Source organism: Cervus canadensis, chromosome 10, assembly GCF_019320065.1.
Source record: "Cervus canadensis isolate Bull #8, Minnesota chromosome 10, ASM1932006v1, whole genome shotgun sequence".
NCBI classification, from domain to species: Eukaryota; Metazoa; Chordata; class Mammalia; order Artiodactyla; family Cervidae; genus Cervus; species Cervus canadensis.
Genome location: NC_057395.1, coordinates 52230392 through 52248368, shown reverse-complemented (window position 1 = coordinate 52248368; position 17977 = coordinate 52230392). Strand labels below are relative to the sequence as shown.

Below are 17977 nucleotides of genomic sequence, written 5' to 3'. Positions count from 1 at the left end.
TCCTTGATTCCACACTCTCCTCCCTCCAGCCCACTCTCCGCTTGTAGCCACAGTGGCCTTTTAAACACATAAATCAGACCATGGCACTCCCCTGCTTAACAGCGCCAATTATTTCTTCCCTGCAGAATAAATGCAGGTACTTTACCAAGGCCTGTGAGGTCACCCATTTGGACCAGTCTCCCCCATCCTTTGCTCACTCCACTCCAGCCAAGCTAGCCCCCGGGCCTTTATATGTGCTGGTCCCTCTTCCTGGAACAGCAAATTCCCAAATCCTCACCTTGTTGCCCCCCTTTTTTGTGTGTGTGTGATTCAGCTCCCAGTCTCAGGACTTACCCTTATCCAAATCAGCGCACCCTTCTCACTGTGTAAGCTCGACCTTCTGTTGTTCATTAATTATTTCTGCTTGTCTACTTATCTGTCTCCCCACTAGAATGTAAATTCTTCGTGGACAGGGACATGGCGTGGGTCCCTGCTGCATTTTCTGCACCCAAAGAAAATCCCCTTACACTTCACATATTGCCCAGAACCCTGTAGGTTCCTGAGGACTGCTGTCAAATGCTTGACTTATTTGTCAAATGCCATGTGGCAGTTTTTAAATGTTGTACAAATACCAACTCATCTAATCCTCACTCCAGCCTTTTTAGGTTGATACTCCTGTTGGCTCAGGAAATGGAGCCACAAAAATAAGGTATTTTCTCAAGTCTACACAGCTCACAAGAGGTGGCTGGCAGGATTTGAACAGAGGCAGCACCCTGCCTGCCTCCTTGTCTTAGCACCACATCAAGACCAGGCATTTAACAGGGAGGCTGGGGTAGGGCCAGGGAGGGATGAGGGTGTCCTTGTACAAAGATCTTTAACCTGGGAATCAGAAATTCAAACCTTGTTTCTACCCCAGGTCTTGCTGTGTGACCCTGGGCAAGTCCACACCCTCTCTGGGCTTCAATTTCTCCTCAGTTTATAGGACTGACCCCTCTCTCACCTTGCTTCATATCATCCTAAGGGCTTTTTGAAGCCAAATTGGTTATTGTTTATTTACAATTAGAGGGTCTTTGACTCCATTCCCTCCCCCAGTCTGGAGTCTTCTTTGGTCTGGTGATCAGAGCATTCTCACCCCCATCCCTGGCCTGGGTGCTATTGGGAATACAGCTTTCCCTCAAAGAAGGGGACAGAAAGAGGAATTGAGAGAGGAAACCGGCTGCTTTTTTCTCACCAGCAGGCTCTGTCCTGCCTCCAGGCCTCTGGCTCCTGCTCTCCTCCCATCCCCTCATCTTCCTCACCTCCTGCCATCTTCCTGAAGCACAGGCCTTCCAAGTTCCCCTGGCCCCGCACCTCTTCCTGGCCCCTCCCCATCCCTGAAGCAGCCATCCTTGACAGAGAGGCACCTCCTTGACAGACAGGCACCTGGCGGGGAGAGCCCACCTCCCCAGAGAGGCCCGGACTCTTTTCCCCGGTTTCCTGGCCGCAGCCCCCCTTCAGCTCCCTCTCCTCCCCGCGCCGCTTTTCCAGGCGGTACTGAAGTCCTTCCTACACACACGCTATTTTTGTACCATCACTCTCTCCTTCCTGCCCCCTTCCCCCTACCTTCACTTACTTCCTGCTTTTTCCTTCACCTCGGCCCAGATCTGAAAGGATAGGGACCCTTCTGGCCCTCACCCACCCCGAGAGGGGCCTTGGCTCTGGGGCCCGGGGACAGGGCCTCAGAGGAGGGGCGAAAGGCAGACTTCCCCCTCCTCCACTCCCCGCGCTCCTGAGCCGCCTCCAGCCTCCCGGGGCGGGAAGCCGGGACTGGCCGTGGCCAGAGTCCGGAGGTGAGGGGAGGCCGGCCGCAACTTCCCCAGTCCACCTTAAGAGGACGATGTAGCCGGCCTGCGGTGCTGACCTTAGAAAAACAAGTTTGCGCAAAGTGGAGCGAGGGGCCCGGCCTCGGGGCAGCCCCGGCGACGCTTCCACCGTCTCGCAGCTCCCGTCCGCCGGGCGGCGCAGGTCCGAGCCCGGCTGGCCGAGGGAGGGGGCGAGGGGGAGGCGGTTCGGGGCCGGGGCCACCGCGCGGGCGTCTGAACTGGCACATTGTCGGAGCCCGGGCTCGTCCAGTCCCGAGCCGAGCGGGGCGCCGGCGGCCGGGACCACAACCCGGGCCCGGGCGGGAGTGAGGGGGTGCCCGGGCCTTGCGCACCGCCCTCTCTCTCTTGCTCCCTCCCTCCCCGGGGCGCGCAGCCGGCGGGCGCTCGGCGGAGGTGCCCGCGGGGCCCGAGCCCCGCAGCCTCCAGCGAGGCCGGCGGGAGGAGGGGAAGGGAAGGAGGGCGGGCGCCCCCTGCCCGGACTGCGGGCCGGAGGAAGCGAGCCGCGGCGCCGTGAGGAGCCCGGGTGGGGCAGGTGGGCAGCGGCGGGGGCGGCCGGGCCCGCTGCCCCTCGCCCTGCCCTCGCGGTCCTCCCTCTCCCGCGCTGTCTGTCTCGATCTGCGCGCCGCCTCGCTCACTCCGCGCGCGCTCTCTCTTTCTCCTCAGCTCTCGCCTCTCTGTGTCTCTGGCTCTCTGCCTGGCTCCCTTGGGTCTGTTTCCCTCTCCTGCCGGCTCTCTCGGGCCGTCCCTGGCTTCGTTTCGCGCGCGCTTGGGGTCTCTCCCCTTCTCCGTCTCTTGATCTCTCCGGGGTGGCGGGGCTCGGGGGAGGGGGGTTCCTCCGAAAACCGCGGCGCTGACGGCGCCTCCTAAGCCGCTCCAGGCGCCTGTTCCAGGGAGGGGGGAAGCCCGGCCGGGAGGAGAGGTGGGGGGAGAGGGGGGAGCCTTAGTCATTTCCCCGCTCCAGCCCGCGCCCGCCCGAGCGCGCACTCACGGCCGCTCTCCCTCCTCGCTCCGCAGCCGCGGCCCATGGAGCCAGCCCGCCCGGCCCCCGGCCGCCTCAGGCCGCTGCTCTGCCTGCTGCTCGCCGCGTTCAGCGCCTGGACAGGTAAGCACCCGCACCGCCCACCGCTGCCGTCCCCAAATTGCCGGCCCAGGCCTCTCAGCCGGCCACTCAGAGCCACTCGGCTAATGTCGAGCAGTAATAGGGGGAGAGGTGCCTGTAACCAGGATTACAGATGAGGAAACTGAGGCCCAGAGAGGGACAGCGACTTGCCCAAGGTCACACAGCCAAGGATGGAACCCAGTCTCTCTGGACTCTGACTGTGCGCCACTAGGCTGGGCATCAGAACAGACCCAGAAGAGCTGGTTCACTGGTCCCTGCCCAATCTGATGGGGGAGGCGGGCTGTCAGTGGCTTTCAGAGCAAGGCGCCTGGCTCCTCTGGAATCTCTCTCCCAGGTCTTATGTTTTCCACATGTTTGACTTCAGGGTCTCAGAGAACCGGATAGGGCAGAGGTCCTTCCTGTACTGGCCAGGATGGAACAGAAACAGGCTATGACAATTGGGGAAGAGTGAGCTGTCCCTCTGGTGCGCAGAGTAAAACAGTGTTTGTGGGGGAGAGAGAGGAAGGGAGGCCAGGGTAACTCCGGGGTGAGCGGCTGCGATCTGCAGATGCCGATGTGAAAACACAGCGGGTTGTCCCTGAGGTTGCCAAAGCCTCTGGGTGGATGGTCGTGCTCCCAGCTGCTCTGTGGCCCCCCTCCTTCCTCCTGCCTTCCCCAGGTTTCCAGGCAGCTTGCTGCAGCTCAGGTGCTCAGTGGGGCTGTTACCTGTGGCTCTGAGCATGTCTTTTTGTTGGCCTACATCAAACACCTGGCTGTCTCCAGCAGGCGGGCTCTGAAGGCTACCGTGTGTTCGCCAAAGGGTGAGGTCACCATTCAGGAGCCCTGCTTCTTAAAGGGGTTTTGCAGCACCCTGAGTCTCCTGGGAGGGTGTGGAGGGCAGAGAAACTGTGTTAAAGGAGTTGTTGGGGGGAGAATGGGATTTTGTTTTTGGCTGCTTGAAGCAGTGTTGTCAGCAGAGGGGGTCTCTGCACCTCCCTCTCTTGAGGGAGGGAGGTAAAGATGAGCTCAGTACCCACCTCCCCCCTCCTTCTGCATTTGCCTAGAGACTGGTAACCATCTGATAGCGGTGAGAAAGGGAGAACTAGCAAAGAGTGGGTGGAGGGAGAAGAGGGGGTGGACAGCAGCTTCTTTCTGCCCCACTGTTTCCACTGAGCCCCCAGAACCCACGCAGGCACCCCACACACACATCCACACCCCCACTCCCCAGTATTTCAATTATAGTTGGGCCCTTGCTGGGCAAGAGGAAGCCCTAATAGATTTCATGTCTCTATGATGAGTCAGTGGTATCTCCTATCTACTCCTTCTCGCCTGAGCTGACCATTTACACCCAGTAAAAGTCTGAGGCCCTGCCCTGCCCTCCTTCCTGGCCTGGGATGCACGAGATTCTCTCACAAGTGCTTAATTTCCCTGAAACAGGGAACTGGGCCCAAGTTAATTTCTAAATGTCTGTTTGAGACCCTTCTCTAACCAGGACCCTGTGGTTCCATCCCTGGGAAATTCAGGGTAATGCTTATTAACAAGTGGGCAGCTGCCTTTCCCAGGCCTGCCTGGGAGCACCAACACCCTTCTCATGAGGAAATTCTCCCCCTGTTGCTATAAAAACAATCTATAAAATGGTAAAGATTAGGCTGTAAAACGTCCGTTCCAATCCATTCAGCATCAATAGCCTGAAAAAGTGGGAGCAGCAGAGGGGCCAAGATTAACTTTGAAATAAATAAATCTTAGGAGGGAAGAATAAATTTCTTGGTTGAGAGTGGTGGGGAAGGGGTGTCACCCCCAGAGCTCAAGTTTCTCAGCATCCTTCACTCGGTTCTAAAGGGTCCTGGTCACCCTCGGCCCTGGCATGGAATTCACCTGGTTTGGCTGAAGGATGGGGCTTCAGACCCTTCCCTCAGGTCTCCAAGCATGGACTTTATGACAAAGCAGAAGAGAGGCAGGGCAGAAGAGCAGGAAGGTAGAAGGAGGCAGTTGTCCAATTTTCTAAGAAAATGGATTTGTTTGAGTGAGGAACTCAAATGTCAGGCTTGGGAAGGCGTCTTTGGATTGAATGACTACTAGTGTCTCCGGCAGAACTATCGGCCTAGGAGGTGTCACATGACTGCTATGGTTTCACATGATCACTGTTTGGAGGGGGCTACTCATGTGAATTATCTTGGATACGGGAGGCAGGGAAGAAGTTTCTAAAGATTGCTTTCAGCACAAATATTGCCAAAGAGAAGTTCTGAAAAAGAGGCCAGTGAAGTCACCAACTTGTCTTCTTGGAGCCAGTGTTTCCTCAAACGACTTCACCAAGGGAGATTCTGAGGTGGCAAGGAGGGCAAGGGGCCTGGGCTGGGGGCACCTGGGAAGCTGGATTCTGTAGTCGCAGCAGCGGTGCCTGACACACCGAGGCTGCAGGCTCCTCACTTGGCCCCTCCGGGTCTGAGGACCCCTGGGACCCCTGCTGGACAGACTTTAGATAAACTCCCATTCACTCTGTGCTCTGATTTGGAGAAGGCCAGGCCAAAGTGGGTGTCAGGCTTTGGGGAACAGCTGAGCGCTCTGGGGAACCTCTCACCCTTCGGAAGAGGGTAGCATGCTGGTGATTCCTCTGTACTTTCCTAAGTGGTGAAGTTCAACTCACTTCCTCTTTCACAAGAAGAAGAAACGGGGCGGGGTGCCTTGGCCCCAAAGAGTCTGTGGAAGGTCCTTTAAGGTCTTGGTGTTCTCTGGGTACTTTCTTGCCATTAATTACTCCTTTACCAACCCCGTGGAAACTCGTGGTGTGATTCATTCCTTTACTTGCCATCACTTAGCAAGTATGAAGTCCTAATGGAATCCATGTGTTGAGAGAAGGGAGGAGAACCAACATTCCTTGAATGTTGCCTGTATTCCTGGCTGAATGAATGTTGCCTGTATTCCTGGCTGAATCCTAAGTAGTGCCTTATCTATATAATCCTATTAGTCAGCAAAGCAAAGTGTGAGTTAACTATTATCCCCATTTTGCAGATGAGAAATATAGCGTCCAGACTAGGGAAGTAACTTGTCCAAGGGGTAAGTGGTAGGCAGCCTGGATTTTGAATCTTGGCCTTATGGCTGGGTAGCCTTTGAGGGGACACATTTGATGACTTAATCAAGGGTATTTTCCAATGGTGTGAGAGGGTCCCCCCTATCCAGCTCAGAAGGCAGTTTGTGAAAGGGTTCCTTCTGGGGCAGAAGTTTTTAACTGAGCCACAGTTGTTTCTCTGAAAGTGCCCTGAGGATGGGAACACTGGCAGCCCCTTGGCCCTCCTAAATGACAGCTCATGGAAGCAGTGTGGCTCCTGTCAGAGCCCCTGATCTGGGCTGCTGAGCTCTGGAGCCCCTAGAGCTGGAATCTTCCTCCTTGCATCTTCCTGGTGCCCTTTGCGACAGATGGAGAGGGGGTGTGTGAGAGGAAGGCAGTCTAAAACTGTTGTATGAATCCCACACGCATTCGCTTGCTGCTTCCAATGGCTCCGTGTGACAGATTATTTTCTTATTTGTAGTCCTGAACTGATGGAAGGTGCCCCCCCCCCCGCCCCCGCCTCTTTTTAATGTGTTCAGATTTTTGGTCTGTCAACACAGTTCTGATTATGTCACTCTCCTGTTCAAAACTGTTGAGTGGGTCCAAGTTTTCTTAAAAAAAAAAACAAAACAAAACCTACAACAGGGCCTGGGCTCCCTCCCTGACAGGCCCTAAGAGCTGACCTGTTGAGATGCTGCTAGATAGCCAGACTTCCGCCCTGCAGCCAGAGATTTCCTGGCAGCTCAAGTGTATCAGCATCTGAGAGACCCTGAGATGGCCTCCACTTGTAGAAGCCCCAGCTGGACCCTTTTCACTCCAGGGTTCCCCAAACATACGAATAAGAGGCATTGGGTTTGTTTAATGGCCATTAACACAGGGCCTGACCCAGTTTGGTAAATGTGTGTCTGTGTTAGTTGCTTAGTCGTGTACGACTCTTTGTGACCCCGTGGACAATAGCTCACCAGGCTCCTCTCTGTCCATGGGATTCTCCAGGCAAGAATACTGGAATGGGTTGCCATTCCCTTCTCCCAGGGGATCTCCCCAACCCAGGGATCGAATCCAGGACTCCCGCATTGCAGGCATACTTTACCAAAGTTTGGTTAATGCCTTTGTACAAATCCACAACCTCAGCTGAATTCTCTCATCTCTGTGCCTTTGCTTATGCTGTTTGTGCCACCCGAGATGCCCTTTCCTGTATGTCCCTATCATTACGTGTCTGAACCTACTCAGCCTTCCCTTTGTGCTGCCTCTTGTTCCATGGTTCTCTTCCTCCTCTGAACCCTCACCCCAGGATTTATCTGAGGCTACTTATTACTTTTCCCTTGTTTTTTTTAAAATCACATATTAGTGCATGTTTAACTCTGGTTGACATAGTGGTTCTGCACTGTAGCCTTTCCACGCACAGACACAGCCTAGCCTACTTGGACAATTTATTGAGCCAGGTGGTTGGGTTTCCTCATCTGTAAAATGGAGATGACATCAACAACTGTATTTCAGGGACGAAGTTAACCCACATTTAATGCTTGAAGCCGTGCCTGGCATGCAGTAAGCGCTTAGTACCAACTTATCACACGTTACATTCAGTAGTCGTCCTTTCGTTCTGTTTGGGTTTCCTCATCTATGGGAGTGGGACTGATGTTGGTAAAGAACCCTGCAAAAGTCTTTGCACACAGAGGTGCTCACAAAACAAGAGCTGTTGCAAGTGAACATGAGCATCATGTTTTTCCCTGTGGCTTTTGTGCAGTCAGAGAAGACAAGTTGAGCAGAGACTGGCTGGTGTGACTGAATAGTTCCTGGGACTCAGCGCCCGCCGTGGGCACAGCCTGCCTCTAGGTGTCTCTGTCTCGATCCACAGGGCTGGAATTGTGGATTCCCAGACCTGGAAAGCTGGAGGAGGCCTGAGAGAGCTGCCGTCAGTCAGCACCTCTTTGTGCAGCTAAGAAAACTGCAGCCTTGAGAGAGGTCAGGGCTGGCTGGGCTCACACAGCAGATCCCTGGCAAGGCCTGTGTGGCACGCCAAGCCCCCTGTCATTCAGGCCAAGGCTCTTTAAAACCGAGCTGGGTTGGAAGTTTCCATCACTAAAGCTAGAAATCTGACAGGATGCCACATTCCATGGAAAATACCAAAGTGATAATAATGGGAAGCATCATTCCCGACCCCTTACTGGGCTCAACACTTGGCGCATAAGATCCCAGTGGTACGTACAGTCACCCTGGGTGATGTGCATGGTTATCATCAAATCCATCTGACCAGTGAGGACACTAGGCTCAGAGAGGCAGAGCAACTTGCTCAAGGCCACACAGTAAGTGTTAAAGAGTCCAGATGATCACAGCGCCTATGATGTTCACGCCCTTGGTGTCCCTCCACCCTGACCAGCAGAGAGACTGAGGTGCAGGGGTGCTGCTCCCCTGCCCTCTTGGCACTCCTCGCATATTTTTGTCAGTCAGTCCATCCTTCTGGGAGGCACAGACTGCAGCTGTTCCCAAGATGTGTTTCCATCCCATACTGAAGAAGGAAGCATCTATTTTCACAGCTGAAAGTGCTTTCCTGTTAGCTTGGGTGTTCCTGGGACAGGTCTTTTGATGGCTCCCTCCACAAGGTGGATTTTCCCTGCCAGGTGTCCTGCCAGGCCCTCAGTCCAGAGAGATGCAAAACAGCTGAGGTGGAAGTTGGCAGTTATACAGAATTGGTTCTTTGTGTCTGTAAGATTTCCTGGCACACCCGTTTGGGGGCACAGACTGTGAGGTGGCTGCAGATTAAGCCAGGAGCTGAGGGAGGTCAGGTGTGTGGACCAGGGGGAGATTGGGAGCCAGGAGTGAGAGACAAGCCTGCAGGCGGGAGGGCTGGAGCGTGGGGGTGTCAATGCCAGCCTGCGGTGTCCTTCAGAAGTGGCAGCCCAGGCCGGAAGGAAGGTGTACGGTGTGCTCGGGCACTAGCTGAGCTGGGAATCTCTGCTGCCTCTTCCTTACCTTTTTATTTTAGAAAATTTCAAACATTAGTGAGATGAGGAATGGTGTGAGGAACCTCAGCGTCAACACTCATCTGCCATTCGTGTTTCACCTGCCCTTCATTTTTCTGGGAAAAGCAGGAGGAGGGAGGATGGGTAAAGACTGCTAGATATGAGACATCATTTCATCCATCGATACTTGGACATGTGCCATTGTCTAATCCTTATAATGAGCCAAAATGTATGAAGTCCTTCATCCTCCTTTTACAGATGAGGAAACTGAGGATCCCCAAAGCTAAGCTGGGCTCCTCCCAAGGTCACGTGGCCAGTGAGAGTTAAATAAAGCTAAATCCAAGCCTCGGTTTACTCTTGATCACTTTTATGTCCTTATTATGGTCATTTTAATTATAAATATCCATTCAACAAATATTTTTGGGCATCTATGTGCCAGGGGTGGCTCTAGGTGCTAGGAATACAGCTGCAGACAGACAAAAACACCTGCTCTGATGGAGCTGACATTCTAGTGAGAAAGGAAAAACAGACCCAAGTAAACGTTACATCAGGTAGAGACAAGTGCCATGAAGAGAGCTAAAGCAGGTCAAGAGAATAGAAGGTTGAGTGGGGATGGGGTGGGGGTGCTCTCCAAAGAGCAGAGGCCTGGGTAAAACAGAGGGAGCAACCAAGGGAATATCAGGTTCCGCAGGCCACACAGAAGGAGTAGCAAGTGCAAAGGTCCTGAGGCTGGGATGGGTTAGCTGTGTTTCAAGACTAGCCAGTGAGGCTGGACTGAGGGAGATAGGCAGTGTGGGCGTTAGGAGAGGTCAGGGCCAGACCAAGGAGGATCTAGTTCACTGAGCACTTGACATTGAACATGTGAGGTCATGTGATAGGATGATCACGCTATGCCTCATCTCATTTAATTCTCACCACTGCTCTGTGAGATGGGAACTATTGTTATTTGGGCAGATGAAGAAACAGATATTCAAAGAGGTGAAGGGACTTGCCTAAGGTCACACAGCTTATAAGTACAGAGCTAGATTTGAACTCAGGCCCCTAAATGCTGCAGCATCCTCATCACTGCTGTCTTGTTTCCCCTCTTACCCGCTTTAGTCTCTACCCATAGCACCTGTAGTGAATCAAATCCTCTTGGTCTTTCTCTGACCTTTTCAGTGATTCCCTTCAAATAAAACCAAATTCCTTACTGTGATCCCTGAGACATGGCATTTTCTGGAAAACATCTGTCTCTCCAGCCCCAACTCGTACCACACTCATCTTCCTTCAAGGGCTTCGGCCACAGCAGTCTTCTTTCCGGACCTCACGTGCGCCAGCTGCTTTCCTACCTCAGGGCCTTTGCACTTGCTCTTCTCTCCTCCCAGAGCACCTTCCCTGGCCTTTGCTTCCTTCAGCCTTCAGCTGCCATCTCACCTCCTCAGAGATGCCTTTCCCAACTGCCCCATTCTAAAACTGGTTCTGCTTGTTATTCTCTTTCATGGTGCTAAATGTATTTTCACTCCTAACTGTTTTGTTTCATTATTTCACCCCTGTCTCTCCCACTAGAATATAAGCTATCTGAGAGTAGGGACTATGTCTTATTCACTGCTGGGCCTCTGGGACCTTATACTGGGCCTGCTAAAAGTAGGCAGATTAATATATATTGTTTGAATGAAGAAAGATCCTCATTTTTTAAAAGGGAGCTCAGAACCTTGAGGTCACACAGGCAGTAATCCTGGTCAGAAAACAGACCTGTGCCCTAACCATTACACAGTTCTGCTTCTGTAAGGGGACCATGACTACAAATCCCTGCCCATCGTGTGAAATAGCTCAGTTGGTAAAGAATCCACTTGCAATGCAGAAGACCCCGGTTCGATTCTTGGGTCAGGAAGATCCCCTGGAGAAGGGAAAGGCTACCCACTCCAGTATTCTGGGCTAGAGAATTCCATGGACGGGATAGTCCATGGGGTCGCAAAGAGTCGGACATGACTAAGCGTCTTTCATTTCACTTCAAGATAATCAGGAAGCTCAAAGTATCAGTGCCATCTAGGATGGAGGTGAGGGGCCAGAAACGCCAGAATTGGTACTTAAACTCTCTCTGTACTGAGCAGCTTGCCCAAGTGTAAACTCCATGGTGAACAAGCAGATAAACCATGAAACACAATGCAGTTCATGCTATACTCTCTTGGCTGGGATTCAGCTTGGAGGGCCTGATTCAGTGCCAGCCTCCCCCGAGGGTCCTTCATCACACCAACCCATCTGATGCAGTGGGTAAGGATGTGGGTGGATTCTCACTGCTCTGCAGCCTTGTGACTTGAGCAAGTGGCTGTACCTCCCCAAGCCTCAGTCTTCCCCTCTGTGAAGTGGGGGTAGGACAGCCTGTGTTGCTGGGTCCCAGTGGAGGGTGGTAAGGCCTGTCGTGCTCCTGGTAATACCTGTGTTCCATGCCTGTTAGCCATCGTTACTATTACTGATATTACCGTATAGTCATCATTTTCTGGTTGGGGCTCTAAAGAGCAGGTGGAGGCCCTGCTCTTTCACTTACCAACCAGGACTTGGAACCACCACGCTGTCCCTCTGAGCCTCAGTTTCCTCTTTTGTGAAGCAGAGGCTCAGCTTGGCTGCTCTCCTGCTGGTCCCTTCCAGCTCAGATGCTCCAGCCAGGATGCCTCTCTCACCCTCCATCTTGATGGTACCCCAGACCCTGTGTCTAGCAGGGGAGGCAATGGAGAGGCCTCCACTTTGGAACACATTCCTGAGTGAATCCAGGTGAATGTGCCGTTTCTTGGCTGTGTGCTCTGGAGCAGGTGTCTTTCTCTGCTCTGAGCCTCGGTTTCCTCATCTGTAAAATGCAAATGCTACCAGTCTTTCCTCCTGCACAGAGACCTTTGAGGGTTAAGGGAATGAAGAGCTGTGGAAAGTGCTTTCGTGAACTACAAAAAGCACTATAAAAGGCGTCAGCGAATAGTGTCAACTTGGGGAAAAATCTTGTCCTGAGACTGCTGTCGGCCACAGAATGTGCTGAAACCTTGGCAAATGTCATTTAATAAATGCGTGTCGCTTTAAAGGGGACTTTATCTCAACTGGGAAAATGTGTGTGTGTCCTTGGCAGCCTGAGAATCCAGAAGCCTGAGCCGGAGGGGACCTGGTCACAGAGGGAAGAGGTTGCATGTGTCTGACGTTTGTGTTTGAGTCCTGCTTCTGCCCTTTCCTGCCTCGTCGGATCTCAGCTTCCTCACCTGGAGGAAGGGGCTGGTGATAACAGCACTTACATCACTAGGTCGTGACAGTTAAATAAATGAGGGCTTCCTGTTATGTGGCCTTATCTGTGTGTTGTACCCATGAGAGCGTGGCCGGGAAGCACCAGGGCTTGTCCTAGAGGAACAGCTGGGCCTGGAGGTTTGGGGTTGAAAGGACACACCAGGGTTCTCAGCCTCTCCAGGCTTCACTTCTGGGCCTCAGTTTCTCTTTCTGCAAAATGGAGAAGTGGGAAAAAGGTCCTTAGGCTGTCAAGAAAGTGGATGGTGGGTGTTACACCCCCTGCCTGCTCTCCCATCCTCGCCTGGCCCCACCAGACCTGGAGAATGCAGAGGATGCTTACAGCACACATAGAATGGTAGTTTTTTCCCTGCTGCTTTGAAAACGACTGCACCGTGAGCATTTCTTCATTACATCCAGGTCCCGTCTAAACCCAGCAAATACTCACCAGGGCCTCTGGCCCTCCCAGCCTCCTGCCAACAGTGCACACAGCCTATGCACAGGTTCCGCTCCAAGTGATCTTGTGTAGACAGTGAGGCAGAGCTGGTTCTGCCTCAGAGAAAATCTTTATCTTCTCAGGCTTAAGGCTGCAATCGTCTGTCTTCCTTTTCATTCATCCTTAAATATCCACTGCCGTGGTAACGCCCTGCACCGAGCACTTCCTCTGTGCCAGGCACAGCACTGAGCTCTTCACACACATTAGCCTGTTTCATCCTAGAATAGCCCTAGTGTTATTGTTATTATTATTATCATCATCATCCTCATTCTATTGATGAGAAACCAGAGTTCCAAGGGGGTCAAGACACTTTCTGGGGTCTCATGTGTGGCAGAATTAGAATCTAAACTAGAACATACATTCAGCAACTGCCAGTCACTGGTATAAACCAGGAGGACACTGCAGGGAACAAAACTTGAGTCCCTCTCAAAGGATTTATAAGTCTAGGTGGGGATTTAGAGGCTGATGAAGTTGACAAATGCTTGTAATATGTTGGGTGGTGGGTGATATGTATTGTAGAAAAATAAAGCAGAGCAAGGGACATTGAGGGGGGTAGTGCTTTATACACAGTGCCCAGGAAGGCTTCTCAGGGCTGAAGAAGGTGAGGGATCCAGCATACAGATATCTAGGGGATGAGAGTGCCAGGCGGAGAGAGTGGCAAGTGCAAAGGCCCTGAGGTGAGTAGAGAATCCAGCACAGTTGCTGGCAAGGCTGCAGGAAGGATCCTGGGTCTCACTGTGAGAACAATGAAGGCTGCAGGAAGGTTTTGCACCAAGGAATGATCATGTTACCTTAGGTTTTACGAGCTCTTCTGGCTGCAGGGAGTGTACATCACAGAGAGGTGAGGTGGAGCAGGGAGGCAGGTTTGGAAGCTGAGATAAGGATCTAGGTGAGGGATGGTGTCACAATAGAGGTGGTAAGAAGAGGTCAGAGTCTGGCCAGATCTTGGAAGGTGAGCCAGCTGCTCTGCTAATAGCTGGCTGTGGGTCAGGAGAAAGATGGGAATCGGGGAAACGTACAGATCTCAGGCCAGCTCTTCCAACCACTGAGCATCTGACCTTGAGGAGAGAGAGACAGTGATACCCCTTTGTTTACAGGTGAGAAAGTGGAAGCTTTGAGAAAAGTGATTCTGCTAAGTCACCCTTCTAGGGCTGATATATGCATCTTCTGGTCCCAGCGTCCAAGCTTCAGACTGTCTTGGCACCTTAAGAGTTTACCTGCTGCATCGAGCGGGATACCAGGGTTTGCCCTTTACCTAAATATGGACAGTGTCCAGTTCTCTGAGTTGCCTGGAGTGGCGATGGAGGAGAGAGTACCCTGATCCCAGTGGGCCTGCTCCCATGTTATTCACAAGGCTATGTGTATCCTCATTTATGCTGGTCCCAAGGCAGGTGCTAATTTCCACTGCAGCATCTGGGGCATCTCCACCTAACAGATACCAGTAGGCTGCTCCCAGTGATGGCCTGCTCTTTAGATGGCATTTGAAGCCATCCTTTAGGGTCCTAAGTAGCTCAGTCCTGGCCTAACCCTTTCCCAGCATGCTCACAGCTATTGAGTATGTCCCAAGGACTCTGCCCTGGTCCCTTAATTGTGCCAAGCCTTTTCTCTCCTCTACACCCATGCTCACATGGTTCTCCCTTCTTGAATGCCTTTCCTTCTCCCTAGCCTTTGTCAGCTTTCAAGACTCAGCTCAGGGACCACCACCTCCAGGAAGTCTTCTCAGATCTCTTCCAATACCCTTATTCCCAAGCCTCTTCTTACTGATCACTCTGCACATGATCATTGCCTGTGTTCAAGACTGCCCCACAAGAGTGAGAACCCATCTTACTTGGCTCTGTGTCCTGTGGCATCCAGGACATGACCTGGCTGTAGAGTGAGGCTTGAAAGGATGTAAGTGAATCAGCCTGACTCCAGAGGAAACTCAGCTCCGAGCTGCAGCTGGTACTCCTGGATCAGAGCCCCAGGCCCCCTCCTTGGGAACTGCAGAGTCTACCCAGTCATCACCCATGCAACCCCCTCCTGAATGCATCCCGGGAGCCGCCTGCCCCACCCAGGGTCATGAGCTCCAGCAGGGCAATTCCAGGCTGGCCTCTTCACCACTGTGCCCTGCGGCTAGTGCCTAATAAGCAGGTGCTCAGTACAAGTTTGAGCCTCCTGTCAAGGGCAGGACCCTGTGCCAGGGGCCACACAGGGCCTTGCCCACCAGGAGCCAGACTTGAGGGGGCATCTCCCCCACCCTCCTTCCTCTCTCACTACCCCGTGTGTGCCAGGCATGTTCACAGGGCACGTACACACACAGTGTACATGACAGTGATCCCCACACACGCTGTGTGGCCCCTTCTCCCCAGCACTTACGTCAGCACACACACCCTCACATTCACACTCATGTACACCATTCCCATTGCACACATTCCCTCCCTGCACACATATACACACACTCATGCACACACCCCACTTCTCTCCTCCCTTGCGTGCACCCACATTTGTATGTACCCACCTGCTCACACCCCTCCCAGACATCTATCTGTTCACACCTTGGGCACAGACACACACCAACAGGTTCACACCCACATTCAGATACTCTCCTGTGCACAGTTCACGCCCCAGCCCGGCCTTGGTCCCCGGTCCCCTTCTGACACACTCCTAAGTTGCACCAGAGCATGTTCTTGCACATGCGAGCATCTTGTACACAAGCTTATGTGTGTCTGCACCCATGCACACATGTGTGAATACTTGTGCTTGGCACACCCAGGCGTGCATGTGCACACCTGTCTTTCTCCTGTGTGCATACTCCCATCCACCCTCCTCACTACACACTCATACAGAGACATCAACTCGTAACCCAGAAGATGCCTAAGGCGGTGCCTAATGAGGTGCTGCTGTGTTGAGGGGGTGGTAAACCAGCACTCCCCTCCCCCAAGGATGGCCAGTAACAATCAAAGCCAGGAAGGGGGATGCTAAGCCAGCTAGGGCCAGGGTGGATGTTTTCTTGGGATACTGAGCCCCAGGTGCTGCCAGAGCTCCCGCCATAGCCTCCTAGGCCACAGGCTCCTTGTGTTTGTGGACATCTGAGGGGAGGCCCCCAGCCTGTCCCTAAAGCTCCTGCTCTGGTGACCCACTGTCCAGGCCTAGGCTCCCACACAAGGGGCAGTGACACCCACCAGGAAAGGCTGGCTCTTGGGAAATGTGTCTCAGCTTTGCCTCTGTGTCCTGATGAGGCAGGAAGAATCACACCCAGAGATCACAGTGGCCCTGTTTCCCTCCCGGCAAGTTTCAGTTCTAAGTTGATTTGTTTTTTCCATTAGAAAAGCATCCATGCTTGTTTCTTTACTTCTGATTAAATTGTTTTTATCTTTTTCTTAATCTCAAAAACTACACATGAATGTTGTTTAAAAAAAAAATTCAAAGATATATTTCCAAGTTCAGTGGTCAGTTCTCAGTCCCCATCTTATTTCGTCTTTTACACCCTCCTTGGTCTATTCGTGGAAGACCAGGGGGGTTGGAACAGGTCATGCGAAGGGGACGGGAAATAGGGTCAAAGATGCCAGCAGGAGTCCCTTGTCTAAAGGGTTGGGGCTCATTCCAAATGTAAGCTTTGGAGTTATTTCTTTAAAGTCTATCTTCTCCACTTGTGTGCAAGCTCCATGAGGCCAGGACAGGCATTGCACAGCCCTGAGCTGAGGGCCTGGAGCACAGCAGATTCTCATCATTCATTACTATCCTCCCCTGTCCCGTGAGTTCCCTGCTCGATGTCCCCTTGGACATGGAGTTCCTCTTACAACAAATACACGGGGCAGTTCCACCCACTGTGATGACTTCCTCCAATAGATAACTTACATGTTTTATTTCCTTACTTAGTATTTTTCCAAAAACGACAAGTTTGTTCACTGCAAAAAAAAAAACAAAAAAAAGAGAGGGAGACTTCAATATATTATTTACTATAAAATAGAAAACACACCCATCCTGGTGCCCACTCACCACTCATCCCATTTCCCAGTCGTAACTCACCTCAGTGTCATGATGATTAGCACTCTAGACCTTTTCTCAAGACACTTTGATCAGCGAGTCTGCAGATATTTATTGAGCATCTACCCTACGCCAAGCACTATATTGGGAGCTAGGGGAAAAGCAGCGAATAAAATAGACAATTCTTAGGAAGGTTCATTCAAATAATCAATATTCATACCCATGTAACATACATATTACATGTATAGGTTTTTCTTATTACAGGTGGGATACTGTAAATATTCCTTAAGAGCTATCCAGTTTAAAAAATCTGAAAATACCCAAAATAGAAGGAATAAAAAAGAAAAAGCCCGTTAGACTCATGATCTAAAGAGAGTTGCGTTTTATAGCCTTGTGTAGTACCTTGCAGTTGTTTGTTTATATATAGTTTTAGTTTATTTTACGAAGTCATGATCATACTGAAAGCAGTTTTCCTGCTTCCCTATTGTACAAGTAATGCAAACAGAAAACATAAAAGGAGAATCCCTTGGAAGTCTGCTACTCCCAATTAGTCATGTTAGTCTTTAAATCAGATATACATTTTTTTCAAAATTAGAAGTTTAAGATTGCATGAAAAACATCACTTAGTAACTGACTCTGATCTTGTCATCTATTTCTGTGTTCGTAATTATAATCCTTATATGTAGGTGTGGTCATCATAAATTCATCATCTTGGGATCAACAGTCTCCTTTTCTTGGAAATTAGAATACTTGCAATTTTTTATTTTTTATAAGAACACCTGAATGAATGATGCAAAATATTTGCAAATATCCTTAGTAATATGAGTATGATTTTACATTGTTTTTATTCACTCATTTTTTAACAACATCAAAATGCAGTTATCTTTGATGGTATTCTATGAGATTATTATTTTGTTTTTATACTTTTGCTTTCTCTAAATACTTTGCAGTGGACAGGTTTTATTTGCTAACCACAATATCATTTAAAATTATGCCTTGCAAAAATGTCCAGATTACCAGTTTCACACTGTTTTTTGATGGCTGCTTGTAATTCCATCTAGTGACCAGGCCACAGTTCCCTTAACCATCCCTGTCACTGAGCACTTGAGTTTTTTCCCAACTTTTACAAGATCGTTCCATGGGGACCCCACTCCATATCTGGGGTCGCGTCCTTGTGGGACAGCCCAGCAAAGGCTGGTGAACAGCCTTCATACCTGTGCATCTCCTGCCACACTGTTTTCCTGAAAGGATGGCCCAGCCTCCAGCCCCACTAGCACCATGGGAGTATACCTGCCCAGTCGCCCTCCTCTCCCTGAGATGGTTCAGCCTGCT

General features: G+C 51.4%; 1 protein-coding gene across 8 annotated transcripts in view; it reads left to right on the top strand.

The window, feature by feature from the left end:
* Positions 1-1609: 1609 nt before the first annotated feature.
* SIRPA (signal regulatory protein alpha) overlaps positions 1610-17977 on the top strand; it is a 41937-nt gene continuing 25569 nt past the window's right edge. For 4 of the 8 annotated variants that reach the window (XM_043479714.1, XM_043479713.1, XM_043479712.1 and 1 more), the window contains exons 1-2: positions 1815-1983; positions 2856-2943. In XM_043479714.1, coding sequence (XP_043335649.1) covers positions 2865-2943 — 79 coding nt within the window. In that variant the 5' untranslated portion in view covers positions 1815-1983; positions 2856-2864. The other 4 variants (XM_043479710.1, XM_043479711.1, XM_043479708.1 and 1 more) reach the window with 4 other exon arrangements.